The 20805-nt window shown below is 39.4% G+C and overlaps 2 protein-coding genes and 1 pseudogene across 2 annotated transcripts; 1 reads left to right on the top strand and 2 right to left on the bottom strand.

Moving 5' to 3' along the window:
- LOC119522947 overlaps nucleotides 1–2344 on the bottom strand; it is a 69743-nt pseudogene extending 67399 nt beyond the window's left edge.
- A 7499-nt stretch (nucleotides 2345–9843) lies between these two features.
- ZBTB33 (zinc finger and BTB domain containing 33) lies at nucleotides 9844–14477 on the top strand. The gene is given in 6 exon segments (XM_037821689.1): nucleotides 9844–9987; nucleotides 12393–13302; nucleotides 13304–13758; nucleotides 13761–14031; nucleotides 14033–14340; nucleotides 14343–14477. Coding segments are annotated over 5 exon segments (2007 nt in total). The 5' UTR covers nucleotides 9844–9987; nucleotides 12393–12394; the 3' UTR covers nucleotides 14408–14477.
- Nucleotides 14478–16143: 1666 nt separating this feature from the next.
- LOC119522374 (developmental pluripotency-associated protein 2-like) lies at nucleotides 16144–17587 on the bottom strand. Its single transcript, XM_037820888.1, has 2 exons — nucleotides 17566–17587; nucleotides 16144–17012 (listed from the first exon to the last, which is right to left on the bottom strand). The coding sequence occupies exons 1-2, from the start codon at nucleotides 17585–17587 to the stop codon at nucleotides 16144–16146; spliced, it is 891 nt and encodes a 296-aa protein (XP_037676816.1).
- Between the last annotated feature and the right edge of the window lie 3218 nt (nucleotides 17588–20805).

Below are 20805 nucleotides of genomic sequence, written 5' to 3' on the forward strand. Positions count from 1 at the left end.
AATACATGACAGTAACCGATTTACATTTGGAAATAATCCCATTTGTTTATACACATTTATGAAAGGAAAGTGAAGTCTGTCCCAATTTGGTTAAAATTTCAGTTTTTATAAACTCAGGAATTAAAAAGGGTAATAAAAATGAAGCATTATAAAAGTAAAAAATAAAGGGAGCTCCGAAAATGAAAGAAAAGTTCTATGTGACAAAAGTTATATTCATTGAGATTCAGTTTTTCCCTCTGTTTTCCTTTTTTTAGAAAAGCAGTACATTGTCTATGTGCTCTTTGTAAGGCAGTACATTTTTGTTTTGCTTTGTTTTATTGTAATGTTTGCGATTTCTTCTGTGTTAATTTTTCCTGTTATCCATAAACGGAAAAACAAAAACACTAAGGGGTCAATTCTCCCAATTGTAGCTGCTTATGTCTCCATTTGTGTGTTTTTTAACAAAACTTTAAAAGTAAATAAACTGTGTTGTTTGTTTGAATAAGTTATGTTTACTTCTTCAGTCAGGGGAAAGATATAATACAGAGTAGTAGTTCAGAGGGTCTCTTGCTTCAAGAGGAAGATAATCATGAAGGAGACATACATATAATCATACTTGGCATATATGAGGATAGGGGAAAGGATGCCTGCCAAGACTAAGAGCACACCATCCTATCCTTATTCCTGCTGCTGCCTGGCTTCATCTCTTCTCAAGATAATTATTTATCTTCTGCATGCACAAATGCAATTTTCATCCAAGCTGTTTTTACATCTCTTGGTTAGGATTTTGCAAAAAGAAGTCGTTTACTTTTTATTGACACAGATGAGGGGAACCTTTCTGAAAAAAAAAATTAACTTGGAGAGGTATGTCTCCAACATAACTCAGGACTGTTTTTACTGTTTCCCAGGCATGAAACACTAATAGCTAATAACACTTTTGGAGTGTTTATTATGTTCCAAGCACTAAATCATTACAACAGCCCTAAAAGAGTTGAAGGCTGAAGAAATAAAGCTCAGAGAGGACAAGAAACTTGTCCCAATCACACATCTATTAAGTGGCAAAGCAGGGTTTCAAACTCAGGCAGTCTGAATCTGGAGGCTGTTCTCTTCATCACTCTGCTTTATTACCTCACTCAACTGTTAGAACTTCAACCTGCCCCTCAGTGCCTGTAACATTTTAAAACTTTCTCATTTTTAAACACAGTGCATGTAAAGCACTTATTACAGTGCCTGACACACTTTCAATAAACATTAGATATTATTAATACTTACACAGCAGTAATTGTAACTCTTTTCCTTCTCCTTGTTAAACCATCTATTTTTCCACTCCAATATTCAGTCCATTAGGGGAATTTCACCCTTGCCTGTTCTTCAAGATCAAGCCTGGACAACAACACCTTTCTCAAGGTAGCCTCATCTACAGCTTAGCAGATCACTTTTCCTACATTCATCCAATCATCTTGTCACAGGGGAAGGTTTTCCTCCTCTCCAATTTAAACCCTTAATCTCAACCCTTCCCAATTTACAAAGAATTCCCACCTACACACCCTGTTATCATCTCAAACCTAACATGTCTTTTCATTCATTCAACAAGCAATGGTTGGGCATCTACTAAATGCCAAGTACTGAGAATGATGTGAAGAACAAAACAGGGTTCCTTGTTTCCATGAACTCAGTCTAGTGGGAATAAAATAAAAACATGCTCACGAATCATAACCACACAAGGCAAGTCAATGTTGTAATTCGGTAAGTCTGGGGCTCTTGGCGGGTCCGCCCCATGCCCGGAGGTGGATGACGGTGGCGGCACCCCAGGGCACTCTAGGAAGGCGCCTGAGGATACGTGAAAATGTAAGGGAGGAAAGGGGTGAATAAGGGGTTGCCGTGGGTATCTTGAAGAAAGGGATGGAAATGGGCGCAAGGCAGGCAGAGGGAGCGAAATGTAAACGGTCAGAAGCGAAACGAAAGGTGAATGCGGTCGTCTCACTCACTTCTGCCGCAGGCTCTCCTCCCTCTCCAGGTCCAGGAGGCCAGGCTAAGGCTTGTCGCCCCCATAGGGTTGCAAGTAGTTAATAGGCGGACCAAGAAGCTGAAGCGAAGGGGGTGCCCCGAGACCCAGAAGGGCGCTCTCGAGAGCGAGACCGCGAGCGAGAGCGGTAGGAATAATTTCGGGATCCTTGGCTGAGGCCCAACTGATGTCCCAGGACATTCTTGTCCCCGGACCCAGGGCAAGAGCAAGAGCAAGAGCTGCGGCCCCGCGGGGAGGGGGCGGCTTTGCTGGGCTTGGGCTCTTCGAGGAACTACAACCCTTCCCGGCGGAGCCCGAGGCCTCGCGCTCCGGACTGCGCAAGCCGGACACTGGAGCCATCGCTGCTGCCGGGTCCCCGGAGCCACGGAAGAAGGGGCACTCTTGCGAGCCTGGGAAGATCTGGATCGCCTTGGCTCCCAGAACCCACGGCTTCGCAACTGCCCAAAGCCGAGGAAACCTTGGAAACAGTTCCGGGTACATCGGCAAAAAGAGCCTACGGAGCTTCCAGTCTGCATGAAGTGGTAAGTGTACCTGTGTAAATAAGCCGGCGAGGCAACCGATTCCCTCCATCCTTCCGGTTCCACGTGAGGCTCCCCAAATCTAGGCTGGACTAGGGACCATGTCCTTTCTCAGCCTGAAACTTGAAATAACTGAACTGAAGAACGACGGGACAGGATACATCTCACAGAAATATCAAGAGGATCACATAGTTCCCGTATCAACAACATAGTCAATTTTGCTTGTATTGTGGATGCTTTCTATGCTCAAATGGAAGTACATGTTTTTTTTTTTTCTGAGTCTATCCTGAATTAAAAGAAAAATGTAAATGGGACAGGAAGAAAAGGGACAATATATTCAAAATACTTCCTACACAACTGACAATGTGTTTATTTTAGTGTTGTCAGATTAGCAAATAAAAATACAGTAGGCCCATTTAAATTTGAATTTCAGATAAACAAAAATAATGTTTGAGTATAAGTACATCCCATAAAACAATAATGCAGTATGGAATAACTCCTTTCTATTAAAAATGAGGTGATGAAAGGGGGGTGAGAAATGAAACAAAGTTTCAGTGGCTGAGAGATTCCAAATGGAGTTGAGAGGTCACTCTGGTGGACACTCTTATGCACTATATAGATAACCCTTTTTAGGTTTTAGTGTGTTGGAATAGCTAGAAATACCTGAAACTATCAAACTGCAACCCAGTAGCTCTGACTCTTGAAGACAATTGAAGATCCTTTGGAATAGCTAGAAGTAAATACCTGAAACTATCAAACTGCAACCCAGAAGCTCTGACTCTTGAAGACATTGAAGATTCTTTGGAATAGCTAGAAGTAATACCTGAAACTATCAAACTGCAACCCAGAAGCTCTGACTCTTGAAGACCAATTGAAGATTCTTTGGAATAGCTAAAAGTAAATACCTGAAACTATCAAACTGTAACCCAGTAGCTTTGACTCTTGAAGACCATGTATAACAATGTAGCTTACAAAGGGTGACAGTGTGATTGTGAAAACGTGGATGGCACTCCCTTTATCCAGTATATGGATGGAAGAGTAGAAAAATGGGGACAAAAACAGAATGAAAAATAGGGTGGGATGGGGGGATGATTTGGGTGTTCTTTTTTACTTTTATTTTTTATCCTTATTTTTACTTTTTCTGGTATAAGGAAAATTTTCAAAAAATAGATTGGGGTGATGAATGCACAACTATATGATGGTACTGTGAACAGTTGATTGTACACCACAGATAATTGTATGGTATGTGAATACATCTCAATAAAACTGAATTTAATGAAAAAAAATGAGGTGATGGCCACTGTTGCACTTCCTCCTTCCTCTCCGACCACCTCCAAAATGTGTTCCTTATATTCTCAGGCTTTTTACTTGCTGTTTGAGAAGGAGTAGGGAGCAGCACCTGCTATCTGGATAGCACTCATAGTTAGGACATGGTCTTCTCCTGATGGTCATAAACAATCTCACAGAACATCAACATCAGACAAGGTTACTCTGAGACTGAGACAAAGTGAGACAAAACGAGACCTCTTCATAATTTAGACTAAGCACAGACAAACAAGGTCACTGTGCCACCCAGAAAACACCAAACAACCCTCTCTTGGCCAAAACACGTGACTGCTACTTTGTCAATTGTAGCTTTATTTTTGTTCTGGTCTATCCTCCCTATAGATAGGATTTATTGAGATGTCCAGTCATACAATTGCCCCTGCTTTCTGACAGCATCTGATCTAGAGTGAACTCCCTCTTCCTTATACCTTTCCTCAAATTGCCCAAATCCTATAATAAGTTCTTTCTAACACTCTTTGTTCTAGTTTGCTAATGCTGCCAGAATGCAAAACACCAGAAATGGATTGGCTTTTATAGAAGGGGGTTTATTTGTTACACAGTTACAGTCTTAAGGCCACAAAGTGTCCAAGGTAACACATCAGCAATTGGGTACCTTCACTGGAGGATTGCCAATGGTGTCCAGAAAACCTCTGTTAGCTGGGAAGGCACATGGCTGGCGTCTGCTCCAAAGTTCTGGTTTCAAAATGGCTTTCTCCCAGGACATTCCTCTGTAGGCTGCAGTTCCTCAAAAATGTCACTCTTAGTTACACTTGGGCTATTTGTCCTCTCTTAGCTTCTCTGGAGCAAGAGTCTACTTTCAATGGCCGTCTTCAAACTGTCTTTCATCTGCAGGTACTCTTTCAGCTTCTGTCCACTCTTCAAAGTGTCCCTCTTGGCTGTAGCAAGCCCACTCCTTCTGTCTGAGCTTATATATTGCTCCAGTAAACTAATCAAGGCCCATGCTGAATGGGCAGGGCCACACCTCCATGGAAATTATCCAATCAGAGTTATCACCCACAGTTGGGTGGGGCACAGTTCCATGGAAATAACCTGACCCAAACGTTCCAACTTAATCCCCACTAATATGTCTGCCCCACAAGATTGCATCAAGGAATACGGCTCTTTCTGGGGGACATAATACCGGCACACTCTTTTACTGAGACACTCTGCAGTTCCCCATGGTGTTTGTTCTCCCTCATTGTAATGACTAATCAGTGAGAAAACAAACTGGCAAATTGTCAACTATGAGCATGTTCCCGGTGGTCTTTGGCTAAAGGGCATTAAGAGGTTCAACTGCCTAGAATTTCTTCCAAATATATTCACAGGGTGCTTTCTCTTAGTTCATTCTGTTTTTTTCTCAAGCATCACCTTTTCAGAGAGGATGTCCCTGACCACATTATCTACAATAGCACCCTCATCATTCTCTATCCCTTTACACTGTTTATTTTTCTTCAAAGCATGTATTTCTACCTGACATTATATTATATATTTATATAGTATATACATATATTTTTAGATTGTAAGTTTTACGGAAACTGGGAATTCATCTTGAGGACTACTGCATCCGCAGTACGTAGAGCATTGCCTGGCACAGAGTAGGTTCTAAAGAATATGCATTTAATGAACAAATGAATTAATGGCTATTTATCATGTCAGGATTTATAACATTTTCATTCTGTCACAGAGTCATAATCAACCCAGTTGTTTGGTTTTAGTCCTCTATTTAGATAGACTGACTCACTGCAAAATCTCCATTCTTAATTCTTTATTTTGATTAATTTCTCTTCATTTGATTTCATATTGCCAAGTAATTTTTTCACAAAGTGCTCATGGGTAGTATATACCCTCATTTTTTCATGTTTGAAATAAACTGCCTGTTCCTTTTTTTTAATAGATTGTTTATTGTTAGCAATTATCCATTCTCTCTTTCCCAGTAAGAGGGTTATATATCGTCACCTCCATTCACTTTGAAGATTTTAAACATAAAAGCACAATAAGCAATATATTAAACACGTCACTTCAGGAGAAAATTGTTGGGATTAAGCAGAAAAGGAGATAGTGACGAAAAACGAACATTTTTTTTAGCACTTATTAGGTTCTCAAAACTCATTCATTCAACGTTAAGCAAACATAGCTATTTACCACTTATTGATTCAGGTCAGGCTTCACAAATAAGGTAATGTTTGAGTTGGGTCTTATGGAAGACCAGGCACTTGCCAGACAACAGTAAAGGTGAGGTGAGGCACAGATATGGAGACAATAAACAGCATTGCATATTCTTGGAACTGTGAACAGTTTGACACTTCACATAGTTAATTCATTTAATCCTCAAAAGAATCCTATGGGAAGGTGTTATTATCCCTATTTACAAATGAAGGATCAGGCTGAAAGTCACAGAGCTAGTAAATGGCTGTATGTACCCCCAGAAAAGTCTGTTCTTAAAGTTAATCCATTCCTGTATGTGTGGACCCATTGTAAGTAGCATCTTTTAGCGAGTAGGATCTTAAGTTAAGATGTGACCCACATCATTCAGGATGGGTCTTAATCCTTTTACTAGAGTCCTTTATAAGAGAATGAAATTCAGACAAAGAGAATGAAAAGACATGGAAGCAAGAAGCTGAAAGCAAGGAAACCCAGAAGAGAAGGGAAAGAACAGCAGATACTGTCATGTGCCTTGCCATGTGACAGAGAAGTCCAAAATAGCCAGAAGCCAGTCTTGAGGAAGAAAGTGTCATCTAGATGATGTCTTGATTTGGACCTTTTCACAGGATTCAAAACTATAAGCTTGTAAACTTGTAAGTTAATAAATTCCCATAGTTAAAGCCAACACATTTCATGGTATCTGCTTTTGGCAGCTTAGCAAACTGAAACAGTGGTACTATCAGAATTCCAACCCACCCATTTCTGCCCCTCAAGCCTTTGTTTTTTCCACTATAGTATACTGGGGGTTTCTTTTTACTTACGCTGTGACCTTATCACATCTGTTCTCCTCAGTATAGCTCAGAGGAAAGGCTCTGAGAATTACTGAATGCTATTTTTTTCAATCTTTTATCACCATCAATTAATGTATATTAAACATCCACAATATTTTTGGCATTTTAACATAGGAGAGCTGCCTCATGGAATTCACAGTCAAGTTCAAACTAGGCAAGCAAGCACTGAAAATAAGGTTAAGAACCTTACTGATTCATTGTCAGCCAATCAAAAGCCTTTCTAGAAAGTGAAACAATTGCTTCCTCCAAGACCATTGGATATAGGCTCTTCTCTTTAAAATCTATGGGTTGTTTGAACAAGGGTTAAGCCTACAGATAAAAAGAAAGTGAAAGGTGAAATGACTCCTTGTGAATCATCTTGTTTACTAGTGAAATTGTTGAGAAATAGTTAATGAAATCTTCCAATGTCTCAAAGACAAATATTGAGACCACTCAAGTTTCTTGGTCTGCTCTGCCTTCCAAAAAATAGAAGTCCTATCTCAATAAAATTGCAAGGAAAAAGAAAAAGAATCACCATGTGGTGGCTTGGAGATATACACTCCAGAAAAACATCTTCTAAAACTTAATCCATTCCTCTGGGTGAGAACCCTTGTAAATAGGACCTTTAGATAATTACTTCAGTGAAAGTGTGGCCCAAAAGAATTAGGATGGGTCTTAAACCTATTAATAAAAGCCTTATAGGGAAAGCCACAGACAGAAAAGCCTAAGGTAGCAGCCAAAACCTGGAAGTCAATGGAACCCAGAAGAGAAACCAAGAGAGGCTGCCATGTGCATTGCCATGTGACAGAAAAGCCAAGGAATAAGGATCACTAACAGGAAGCCCCAGAATGCCATAATCTTCAGGAAGAAAGTATCACCTTGCTGGCACCTTGATTTTGGACTTCTCTTCGACTCAGAACTGTGAGACAATAAATTCCCATTGTTTAAACCAAAAAATAAAAAAAAATAAAATTTCTTTCCTGATCATTACATCCCCTTTAATTATAGGTAGCTTTTAATTTTAGTTTAGGTTTTTCTGGGCTTGTGGGCAGGAGGCGAAGGACATGGTGAGAAGAGAAGAGAAAGTTTCCTGTACTTTGCATTAAAGTTGCTGGCACTGGTGATGGTAATTCTGGTGCAAAAGGAATTGTATTGCATCTTCCAATTTACTGAGAGGTAACCAACAAATATTTGACAGCAACAGTGGCAGCTATTCCCACTGCAATCTGTATGTCAGAGCTATGGAAGGGAAATGCCTTATGTCTCATTTTTAGTTTCATCACGTAAACTACTGAAAGATAAATAGATCCTAAACTTTCAAAATATAAGTTGTCCTGTTTCCTAAGATTTTTTCTTTTTTTTTTTGCTACTGAATTTTTGGAAACGATGACTCAGAAAAATTGTCATTACTGTGATAACTAGCTTTCTTAAATGCTTGGTTGCCAAGAAAATACAACCTTCTATTTTAGCTTCTTTTGTAACACTGCACTCCTATTTACCCCACAATGTCTTTACATTAGGCAACAAAACTTTCATAAGTTTAAGTCCTAATAAAAAAACTGATTATTCAATAATTCTCATATATTTTCCCACAATAGAACATACTGAGAAGGGCTTAAGGAATTTCATGTGAATTTATTTTCAATCTGATGTTTTATTATGTGGCTTCACTTTGTAGAAGAGAATATAAACTATATTTGGGATGGATAGATGATGACATCCCTGCCTGGTTTCATGTTGAAGAAAATTAAATGTAGTTATGTTTTAACTCTGGAATGACCCAAGGGACATTTTCAGCAAGATTTTTGTAGGAAATAAGCACAGGATTCCGACTGAAAGGTAAACAGAAGCCAATTCAAGTTTTTGGAAACTGATGCAATATTATCCTATACGTCTTTTAAAAAAGGAAATGAAGGTAATGAGTGGCCTTCATTGTTGCAGAAAAGGCTACTTTTTGGTTCCTTAGTCAAATATGCTCAATAAACAGCCTACAGAGAAATATTTTGCTCTCCAAATACCCACCTTGTTGCTTCATTCATCATGATTCTTAGAAGTGTGTTACCAGAAGATTTTTTAAAATGATGTAACTCACAACTTATTCATATATTCATTATTTATTAAACAATTTTTCACCTCCTACTATGAGTCAGACACTAAAGTCCTTAGAGGATGAAATGCTATGGAAATGATGATAAATTAACAATTCAAGTATTATTTATTTTTCAAGAATACAGCTCAAGTGGCAACATTCAGTTTGCTATTCCCTTCTCTGTACTTCTGTAACTTACACTAATACTTTTGTCCACGTCTGTGTACCTATCTATTGAACTCTGAAAAGACAGAGGATTCGACTTATTTTTGTGTTTCACAGAGCCTAACATAGGGTTTGCTGCAGATCAAACAGGCGGTCAGTAAACGTTAGTTGAAATGAAGTAATCAACATTTTACTGCATCATTTAGTATTCAATTAAGATAGTAATTGTCAAAACACTAGAGTTCTTTCTTAGTCACTGTAATGTAGTTTTTGTCTTGTTATCTTAGAACATGAGTTATCATAAGGAGTTGATAAATTGTATTTGATTACATTGTTCAGATTCTATTTTCAGGTGGTTTATCGCATAAACAGGCTAATAGAGCAGATTCAAAATTCCAACAGAAATAAAAGTCGTAGGTCTCTAAAAGCTTTTGTGCCCTAGAAGCTTTCACTACCTTTAGATGAAAGCGGCCAGCATTCCATCTCAACAACTTGCGGCCGTACTACCCCATCTCTCACTCGCCTTTTTCTCACCCTTTCGCCCTCCGGAAAGAGCCAAACACTTGCAGAGCTTCCCAGTCTCTCTCCGCCCCTTTCCGGACAGAGCGGAAGGTAGAGAAGGGCCCCGAAGCGAAGCCTCCCAGAGCTCGGGCCCTTCCGGAAAGACCCGAACTGCGCTCGGAAGAGGAGGGTGCCTTCGAGTTCGGCCTTTCGCCCCTGCGCTGTGCCCTCTGTCGGCGGCCTAGGGCAGCTGTAACAGCGGCGGCGGCAGCGGAAGGGACGTCGAAGTCGACCAAGATTGGAGCGACGTTTAAAGAAGGAGCAGTACCACCGGGGAGTTCGGCTTCTTGTCGGAGGACTCCCACCCTTCCGCGCGGCCCGACGAGGAAAAGCGGCGGCGCCAGGAAGCAGGTGAGGACAAGATCCCGATCTGGGAGGGGGCGAAGAAGCGCGCCTGCTTCCTCGGTCTCAGGGCCACGCCGGCGTTTGCATTCTCCTCACTTGAACCAGGAAGCGGCGTAGATGGAGACTGCGTTCCTCCAGCCCTTTCTTTGTGTGGGCTCCGGAGTGAAGGAGAGGAACCTGGAGGGCTGCGGCGCGGTCCACTTCGCCGCCAGAGGGGCTGCCTGTGCCCTGGTTAGGCCTGGGGCGTGGGGAGCCCGCCACAGACATACTCTTGTCTTTTTCTTGCTCCTCTACCTTCCTTTTGGTGCCGCTTTTTCTCCTCCTAGCTCCCACTTGGATTTAGAGCTTCTCTGCCGGGCCCATCGTCCCCTTCTCGGCGCATAACAATGCCGCCTGCTTCCCCTGGGCTCCCCCAACACCCCACCCTTCTGTTCGCCAGCTTCTTTCCCAGGCACCCCCTATTCCCCCGCCCTTGCGCTGCTGTTTGCACCTCTATCTGTATTTGCAAGAAGCCGTCTTTTCACGAGAATGGGGGTTAAAAACCTCGTTTGCTGCCGGCTGGGTGCAAATAGGGAAAGAGAGAGGTGGAGGAGGGGAGATGGGGTTCACTTGCCGCAGGGAGCCGCGTGTCGAATTGTTTCACTCCCTGGCCGGTGGCTTTAGCTTTTTTCCACCTTTACCAGCTCCTTCACCTGCCCTCGGTGAAGGATTTGCTTCGCAATGATGCAGAATGGGTTTTCAACAGCCAGGTGGCAAATCTTGGGATGGTTCAGACCGACTTGTGCTGTCCCTGGGCTCACCCTGACTGGGAGGAGGGGAAACCTAAACAAAACGAAACCAAGTCCCGGTGTCACCTGTATACGTACACTTGACGCGTGCGTACATTGGAAAAGTCCTATTTGCAAAAGACAAAAATTGGGGAATTTTACTCAGAAATCCTATTTACGTTAAAGTGATTTCTGTCCTAATCCCTGTATTTTGGAAGTCTTTGTAGTTGTCCAAAAGTCACCCTTTCCAATGAATGCCTTATGACAACCTGGAATTCTTGTTTCTGTTAACAAAGAACACCTTCTAATAGATGATGTTTTAAATACACGGCTTTTAGACTTCTTGCTTACTTTTTGTTCGTAAGCTATAATTTTGAAAAATTCAGAAGATATTTGAGATGTTCTGCCTTCCGTATGTGTATATTATTGCTCTCAAAACTTAAGCTCTGTGACAGTGCTACTATTTTGGTAACCTTAAAGGGAACGATTATTAATAGTAAAAATGTTTCTTTTCTACAAGTACTTATCAGGTAATTGTTTATATATAATATTATATTTATACATATACATGGACTTTTTTTTTTTTACAACTCTTGGCATCATTGTTACTGGGAATATCTTCTGTGAAGTGTAAAAGAAAGTGTTTTGTGGGTGGTGCGCGGCAATGCTATTTAGTAATATTCTCCCTCCCCCTTTTCTAGAGTAATGTCTGCTCTGTTCCAATAAGTTAATGTTTCATCCTCACTAACTTATTTGGTGTGAAAAAAGTTCATCTACCAGTGCACATAATTCTTTACCAATGAACTAAAATGTTCCATGTTTCTGTGCCAATAAGCATTAAGAAATAGTAAACTTTCCTTTGTCTAATTTTTTCACAATAGCATCTGTTGACTTCACTTGGCATGCTGTTTAAATTCTGCCTCTGAGATTGTAAAGATGGAGAGGTAGGGGAAAAGGCAAGGGGATGAAGAAGGAGAAGGTAGAGAGATGTTTAATATAGTTTATCAAGATGAAGCATCTCAATTTAAATAAGAACAGAAAAAATAATGGGAAGTTGAGGGGTAATAATTGTAAGTGGTTTTAAATGCTGATTCAGTTATTGGCTCCAGGGAGTAGATGTTGAGTGTTCTTAAAGATCAGATTAGTTGTTAATTTAGGAAGAGTATATATTTCAAACTCAGTATTGCACACTTTAAGCTTTTCTGACATTTAAATCATTCAGTTACAAATGAAATAACTTCTATACATGCATGATCAAATTTTTAAGAAATTTAAAAATTAACTCTTAATTTGTCTTGAGGAGTAGACCCAAAATTGGGAAATAAGAAAATTAATCTTTGGAGATTGCTTATTGGTGATGGGTGTATCTGAGTTTCATAGGAAGGTTACTGTGAAGATTACTTTGAAACTTTAGAGCAATTTAAAACTTGTTTGACCCTTCTCAGAAGGATGTCATAAGATTTGACACGTGGTCCAAAAACCAGCCTGTATGAGCAATTTATATAAAGGCCAAAAAGTTCCACCAAACTTCAGTTAAAGCTTGAATAATGATTTGTGGTTTAAATTCTGAATGATAAAGTGCTTCTGTTTTTCCTCCCTTATCCTGTCCCTCTCCCATCCCATCCTCCTCCCTTTCTCTTATAGGTATGGAGAGTAGAAAACTGATTTCTGCTGCAGACACTCAATACTCTGGCAGTCTGCTGAACTCCTTGAATGAGCAATGTGGCCATGGACTCTTCTGTGATGTTACTGTTATTGTGGAAGACCGAAAATTCCGGGCCCACAGGAATATTCTTTCAGCTTCTAGTACATACTTCCATCAGCTCTTTGCAGTTGCCAGGCAAGTTGTTGAACTGAGCTTTATACGAGCAGAAATCTTTGCAGAAATTCTCAATTATATCTATAGTTCTAAAATTGTCCATGTTAGATCAGATTTACTTGATGAGTTAATTAAATCAGGGCAGTTAGGAGTTAAATTTATAGCAGAGCTTGGTGTCCCATTGTCACAAGTTAAAAACATCTCAGGTACAGCTCAGGATGGTAATGCAGAAACTTTACCTCCTGGTTCTAGTGACAAGAACCTTGAAATACAGAAGTCAAAAGATGAAGCCCAAGATAATGGGGCCACTGTACTGCCTATTATAACAGAATCTTTTTCCTTATCTGCTGAAGATTATGAAACTAAAAAGATTATTGTAACCGATTCAGATGATGATGATGATGATGATGACGTCATTTTCTGCTCTGAGATCCTGCCTGCAAAACAGACTTTGCCGAGTAGCAATACAGTGGCACAGGTCCAGCCTAACCCAGGCTCTGTTACTATTTCAGATGTTGCACCTTGTGCTAGCAATAACTCTCCCCCTTTAACAGATATCACACCAACTCAGAAACTTCCTACTTCTGTGAATCAGGCTACTCTGAGCCAAACACAAGGAAGTGAAAAATTGCTGGTATCTTCAGCCCCAACACATTTGACTCCCAACATTATTTTGTTAAATCAGACACCACTTACTACACCACCAAATGTCAGTTCTTCACTTCCAAATCACGTCTCCTTTGATCAGTTTACTTGTGCAGAATCAGCAGCCACCAAACAGTACTATTTTAAAAGGAGATGAGGCCAACGAGGAGGAGGAAGAGGAAATTATAGATGATGATGATGACACTATTAGCTCCAGTCCAGACTCAGCAGTCAGTAACACATCTTTGGTTCCACAGGCTGATATCCCCCCAAATACTACTTTTGATGGATCATTGATACAGAAGATGCAGATTCCCACACTTTTGCAAGAACCACTTTCCAATTCTTTGAAAATTTCAGATATCATTACCAGAAACACTAATGATCCAGGCTTCGGATCAAAACATCTAATGGAGGGTCAGAAGATTATTACTTTAGATACAGCTACCGAAATAGAAGGCTTGTCAACTGGTTGCAAGGTTTATGCAAATATTGGTGAAGATACTTATGACATAGTTATCCCTGTCAAAGATGCCCCTGATGAAGGGAAGCCAGACTTGAGAATGAGGTACCCAAAACATCTGGCAGTGACACAGCAAACAAACGTATGAAGGTGAAACATGATGATCATTATGAGTTAATAGTAGATGGAAGGGTCTATTATATCTGCATTGTATGCAAAAGATCTTATGTCTGTCTGACAAGCTTGTGGAGACATTTTAACATTCATTCCTGGGAGAAGAAATAACCATGCCGTTACTGTGAGAAGGTGTTTCCTCTTGCAGAGTATTGCACAAAGCATGAAATTCATCACACGGGAGCGAAGATATCAGTGTTTGGCTTGTGGCAAATCTTTCATCAACTATCAGTTTATGTCTTCACACATAAAGTCGGTTCATAGTCAAGATCCTTCTGGAGACTCAAAGCTTTATCGTTTACATCCATGCAAGTCTTTACAGATCAGACAATATGCCTACCTTTCTGATAGGTCAAGCACTATGCCTGTAATGAAGGATGATGGTATTGGGTATAAGGTTGATGCTGGCAAAGAACCTTCAGTAGGGACCACATCTTCTCAGAACAATCCAGTGACCTGGGAAGATATTTTTATTCAGCAGGAAAATGATTCAGTTTTAAACAGAATGTAACAGATGGCAGTACTGAGTTTGAATTTATAATAGCAGAATCTTATTGAACTCCTTTGAAATATCAGAAAGTTTTGGTTTGGATTAAGGGGTAGGGGTTTCAGAAGACCTGTAAAATAAAGTGAAAAGTTAATTTGATCTGCCACATCTGAAGGTGGAAATGTAATTGGATTATTTGTTGATCATATTTAGAAGCAGATTTTTCTGAAAATTTGGGTAGAGTTTGAGAGAAGTCCCCCCACCCAAGTATCTGTTTATGTAGTTAGCTTTTGGCTCATTTAAAAGAGGAAAACAATAGCTTGGAGAGAGAGTTTTCTGAATAGAATTTGAAGTAGTCTGAATGTTCTTTGAAAATAACTGGAGTTACTAGCATACCCTAGTATATCTTACAACTTTCCCCTTCCATGTTAGCACTTCACTGATTCTCAATTTTGTTAACATTGAGACACTATAAATGTGTTGTGTCTTGTATATAGCATAAAATGTAAACAAGAACTTATATAAAGTTGTTCTGGAAAATTTCAGAATAACTCCACTTGGTTGTGTATTCTGTTAGTTTAGCTGAATAGCAAAACCCCCATCCCTCATGAAAACGGTCATGCAGTCAAGTCTCACATCTGAAGAATGGATTAGTCTTAGCTAATTAGAATAAGGCTTGCTTTCATTGCCATAATCTGGAAAAGACATGTGGCTGGACCACTGTACACCTTTGCAATGGGGAAAATACTGATGAAAAAACAAATCTCCATAATATAGACAGGAGGAGATGAAAAGGTCTGTCGCATTTATTTTGAATTCTGTGCTCTTACATGATAGAGACAGGTAATGGAATTGAGTGGAGATTTGTTTTGATCATTATGGTTAAAATTATTTCTATAAAATTTTTCAAATTTTGAATCTGAAAACCACCAAATGACTCCTTTAGTTATGTATAAATCTATGAATGATAGACTTCTGCATATTTTGGGTGGGGGGCTAGTGGCATTTATTTTTAAATGTTCATGTTACATAGAATCACCAATAGGGAAACTTCATTTGAAATATTTGAATCAGTGATCTGGTATTTTCCTTTCTGCAAGACCGTTTAGATTTTTACCCCTTCTAAAATAAGTCCCATTCCATCTGCAAATTGCTTCAATATTATTGTAATTGGAAACTACATATGAAATGTTCTATAGGCTTGTCAATTCACATTTTTTTTTTACTCAGCAATTCCACTTGTAGGAATTTTATTCAACAATAAATCCATTTTTAGAAATTTCATTGTACAAATATACACACACAATATGATTCAACAAGGCTAACTGTGTCCATGTTACAATGAGAAATATGTCACTTATACCCTTAAGCACATTTTGAATATTGTGAATTTATACACACAAGAAAATTTCTTAAAGGAGCAAAAACATATTCTATATCGCTACATACTTAATGTTAAAATATTTACTGATGCTTTTTCTGTAATGGAACTCTCCTCTAATAGCAATTTATATGGAACCAATTCATTGAGAAACACTTTACTTGGAGCAGATGGGAAAACCTCTTCTTAAACCTAACTCATAAAAAAGCAGCAGTAGCAGCCACTTTTTGGCAAACCCCAAATCCAGAATCCAGAAATTCCTATTTATACTCAAGAAAGCAGGCAGCACTGAGGATGATTAGCACACAACACAGCATATAGCAATCATTGGGATGCAAGTCAATTTGGCTATGGGCTCTAGGCTATTTGCTGTTTATTAAAACATTGCCCATCCAAAAAGAGAGATGTTGGTGTGTTCGAAGCAGATCACTTCTCCTTCCCCATTAGAATTAATCTTTTCATTAACTTCTTATTCCTCTTCACACATTCAGGGCACAACATATTATCTTCTACGTCTGCAGATGGGAAAGTGCAGGCTGGTAACAGAAAGAGAGAGATCATCCTCTTAGGAGTGTCAGGTACCCAGGCCTGCCCTGCATGGAACTGCAGGCGAACCCAGCCCTGGGTGTCTGCAGGGAGAACTCGGCCATGGACCACACACCATCTGACACCAGAGGCTTGAAGCAAAAAGGTTTCGACAGAAGTGGGAATGGGACATGAATTCACGGTCTTAGGCTGAGCTGCTCTTGCAGCAATTCTTGTCCATGATGCCAATATGGCTTCCTGAGCTGAAGTTATCACTTCAACTCTATTAGTCATTTCTTCTCTCTCCCTTCTCTTACAACTTTTTTGATCCTTTGCTGTCTTGGGCATCACCTTGCATTTCTTCGAATGTAACTGCAACTTAGCCTCCTCTGGTGTGTCAGGAATATCCTGTTTTTGCTCAGGGTAAGCATGTTGCTGGAGCCTCAGATAAACGTCTATTTTTGGGCCGTCGGTACTCAAATTAAAATGTTGGCACCACTTCCGCAAAGTGTCCCGGTGTACCTTATTAATAGGAGGCAAAATGGTCGGCAAGGGAAGCATTGGTACTTTACGTTTTGAGCAAGCTTTGAATTGCTCATTCATTTGAGGAAGATGAACTTTATCCTTTTTCCTAGACTTCTTTGGTTTAACTTGTGCAGTTGAAGTACTTGGTTCCATCTGATGACCCACTTGAGATTCCTCTTTTATTGGAACTAATGTGATTATCACATGTTCTTCCTCTAATTCCTCTTCAAAGACATTCTTTTTTTCTCAAACCGAAGGGCGAGGAAACTCAATTCCAGTCCTAGTCTAACCTCAATTCACATTTAGTTTGAGAATAACAAATAGCACATTTATTCCTTTTTAAATGACACATATTTAAACCCTTAGGAAATAAGATCAAAACTTATAATTAAAGTGCTAGTACTAAAAGTGAGCAGGTTGCAACAAATATATAGCCTAGCATTTATGACAGACTTGTTGAACTTCTGTAAATGATTTTTGCAAAGGAAAAAAATTAATAGATACCGAAAGAAATATTGTTGTGCATAGTTATTAGTCATTTGTAACTTTGTTATAAGTATTTCTTAATTCGACATAGGTATTTTCTTTCTCCTTACCATGTATTTTTTAAAACAGACTATTTCTTGACTTTGAACTTAAAGCTCTAATCATAATTTCTCATGCATACATCATTCTTCTGGTGGTAAGCTGGATTTAAAAATAATGGTTTCAGTACTTCTTAAGTTTGTAATAGACGGTATCAGGCTTCATCAGTGTTTGCAACGGAACAAGGAGAAAGAAAAATAAATCTTTGCTTACCAAGGGGTAGAGTGATGTGCATCTGTTTTTTCTTATGTGAGTCTAGAACCTTCAAACCATTTTGTAAACTAACCCTTTGAAAATTTGAAATTAGCTTATAACTGAAGACTGTGATCTCTGGAATCACAATAGCTGTTACCTTTCTTATGTAGATATTGATAACATTACTCCTTGACTATAGGGTACACTCTGAAATATTTTCAGTGGAAATTTGTTTGAGTTTTATTAATGCTATTTCACCAGTTGAAACATAATTATTTCAAGTGTGAAAGATACCAATGCCAGCAGAGCTTCCAGACCTTTCAGACTTAACTGCTAGATAAATTAGTTTGTCATAATAAAACCTGGTAGTTTCTACTTGCCTATTATGACAAACCAGGGGTTAATTCTAGCATGGAAAACTAGCCATTATGAATAATATGTATATAATGATCTGCTGCTGGGATCTATGTAAGTTCTGAATATTAAGTTTAACCTCTCTGCCTACTAAAGGTATCTTCTGGAATTTTTTGGGAGGAGGAAATTGGAAAAATTAACTTTAAATTTTATTTTTTTTTGCCAGAGAACTCTTTTTTTTTAATCTTCATTTTATTGAGATATATTCACATACCACGCAGTCATACAAAACAAATCGTACTTTCGATTGTTTACAGTACCATTACATAGTTGTACATTCATCACCTAAATCAATCCCTGACACCTTCATTAGCACACACATAAAAATAACAAGAATAATAATTAGAGTGAAAAAGAGCAATTGTAGTAAAAAAGAACACTGGGTACCTTTGTCTGTTTGTTTCCTTCCCCTATTTTTCTACTCATCCATCCATAAACTAGACAAAGTGGAGTGTGGTCCTTATGGCTTTCCCAATCCCATTGTCACCCCTCATAAGCTACATTTTTATACAACTGTCTTCGAGATTCATGGGTTCTGGGTTGTAGTTTGATAGTTTCAGGTATCCACCACCAGCTACCCCAATTCTTTAGAACCTAAAAAGGGTTGTCTAAAGTGTGCGTAAGAGTGCCCACCAGAGTGACCTCTCGGCTCCTTTTGGAATCTGCCACTGAAGCTTATTTCATTTCCTTTCACATCCCGCTTTTGGTCAAGAAGATGTTCTCCGTCCCACGATGCCAGGTCTACATTCCTCCCCGGGAGTCATATTCCACGTTGCCAGAGAGATTCACTCCCCTGGGTGTCTGATCCCATGTAGGGGGGAGGGCAGTGATTTCACCTTTCAAGTTGGCTTAGCTAGAGAGACAGGGCCACATCTGAGCAACAAAGAGGCATTCGGGAGGAGGCTCTTAGGCACAACCACAGGGAGGCCTAGTCTCTCCTTTGCAGCAACCGTCTTCCCAAGGGTAAAACCTATGGTAGAGGGCTCAACCCATCAAACCACCAGTCCCCTATGTCTGTGGTCATGTTAGCAACCATCTAGGTGGGGTGGCCCGATACCCCTGCATTCTCCACAAGCTCCTCAAGGGGGCACTACATCTTTTTTTCCTTCTTTTTCTTTTTTTTTTTAACTTTCCCTTCTTTTTTAAATCAACTGTATGAAAAAAAAGTTAAAAAGAAAACAAACATACAATAAAAGAACATTTCAAAGAGACCATAACAAGGGAGTAAGAAAAAGACAACTAACCTAAGATAACTGCTTAACTTCCAACATGTTCCTACTTTACCCCAAGAAAGTTACCTAATATAGCAACATTTCTGTGAACTTGTTCCTACTATATCCATCAAAAATTAACAGACCATAGTCATTCCTGGGCATCCCCAGAACGTTAAATAGCTTATCTGTTCTTCTTGGATTATTGTTCCCTCTTCCTTAATTGCTCTCTATTGCTAGTTCCCCTACATTCTACATTATAAACAATTTGTTTTACATTTTTCAAAGTTCACATTAGTGGTAGCATATAATATTTGTCTTTTTGTGCCTGGCTTATTTCGCTGAGCATTATGTCTTCAAGGTTCATCCATGTAGTCATATGTTTCACGAGATCGTTCCTTCTTACTGCCGTGTAGTATTCCATCGTGTGTATATACCACATTTTATTTATCCACTCATCTGTTGAAGGACATTTGGGTTGTTTCCATCTCTTGGCAATTGTGATTAATGCTGCTATGAACATTGGCGTGCAGATATCTGTTCATGTCACTGCTTTCCTACCTTCCGGGTATATACCGAGAAGTGCAATCGCTGGATCGAATGGTAACTCTGTATCTAGTTTTCTAAGGAACTGCCAGACTGACTTCCAGAGTGGCTGAACCATTATACAGTCCCACCAACAATGAATAAGACTTCCAATTTCTCCACATCCCCTCCAGCATTTGTAGTTTCCTGTTTGTTTAATGGCAGCCATTCTAACCGGTGTTAAGATGGTATCTCATTGTGGTATTAATTTGCATCTCTCTAGTAGCTAGTGAAGCTGAACATTTTTTCATGTGTTTCTTGGCCATTTGTATTTCCTCTTCAGAGAACTGTCTTTTCATATCTTTTGCCCATTTTATAATTGGGCTGTCTGTACTATTGTCATTGAGTTGTAGGATTTCTTTATATATGGAAGATATCAGTCTTTTGTCAGATACATGGTTTCCAAAAATTTTTTCCCATTGAGTTGGCTGCCTCCTTACCTTTTTGAGAAATTCCTTTGAGGTGCAGAAACTTCTAAGCTTGAGGAGTTCCCATTTCTCTATTTTCTCTTTTGTTGCTTGTGCTTTGGGTGTAAAGTCTAGGAAGTGACCGCCTAATACAAGGTCTTGAAGATGTTTTCCTACATTATCTTCTAAGAGTTTTATGGTACTTTCTTTTATATTGAGATCTTTGGTCCATTTTGAGTTAATTTTTGTGTAGGGGGTGAGGTAGGGGTCCTCTTTCATTCTTTTGGATATGGATATCCAACTCTCCCAGCCCCATTTGTTGAAAAGACCATTATGACTCAGTTCAGTGACTTTGGGGGCCTTATCAAAGATCAGTCGGCCATAGATCTGAGGGTCTGTCTCCGAATTCTCAATTCGATTCCATTGATCTATATGTCTATCTTTGTGCCAGTACTATGCTGTCTTGGCAACTGTGGCTTTATAATAAGCTTCAAAGTCAGGGAGTGTAAGTCCTCCCAGTTCGTTTTTCTTTTTTAGAGTGTCTTTAGCAATTCGAGGCATCTTCCCTTTCCAAATAAATTTGATAACTAGCTTTTCCAAGTCTGCAAAGTAGGTTGTTGGAATTTTGATTGGGATTGCAT

Source organism: Choloepus didactylus, chromosome X, assembly GCF_015220235.1.
Source record: "Choloepus didactylus isolate mChoDid1 chromosome X, mChoDid1.pri, whole genome shotgun sequence".
NCBI lineage: Eukaryota > Metazoa > Chordata > Mammalia > Pilosa > Megalonychidae > Choloepus > Choloepus didactylus.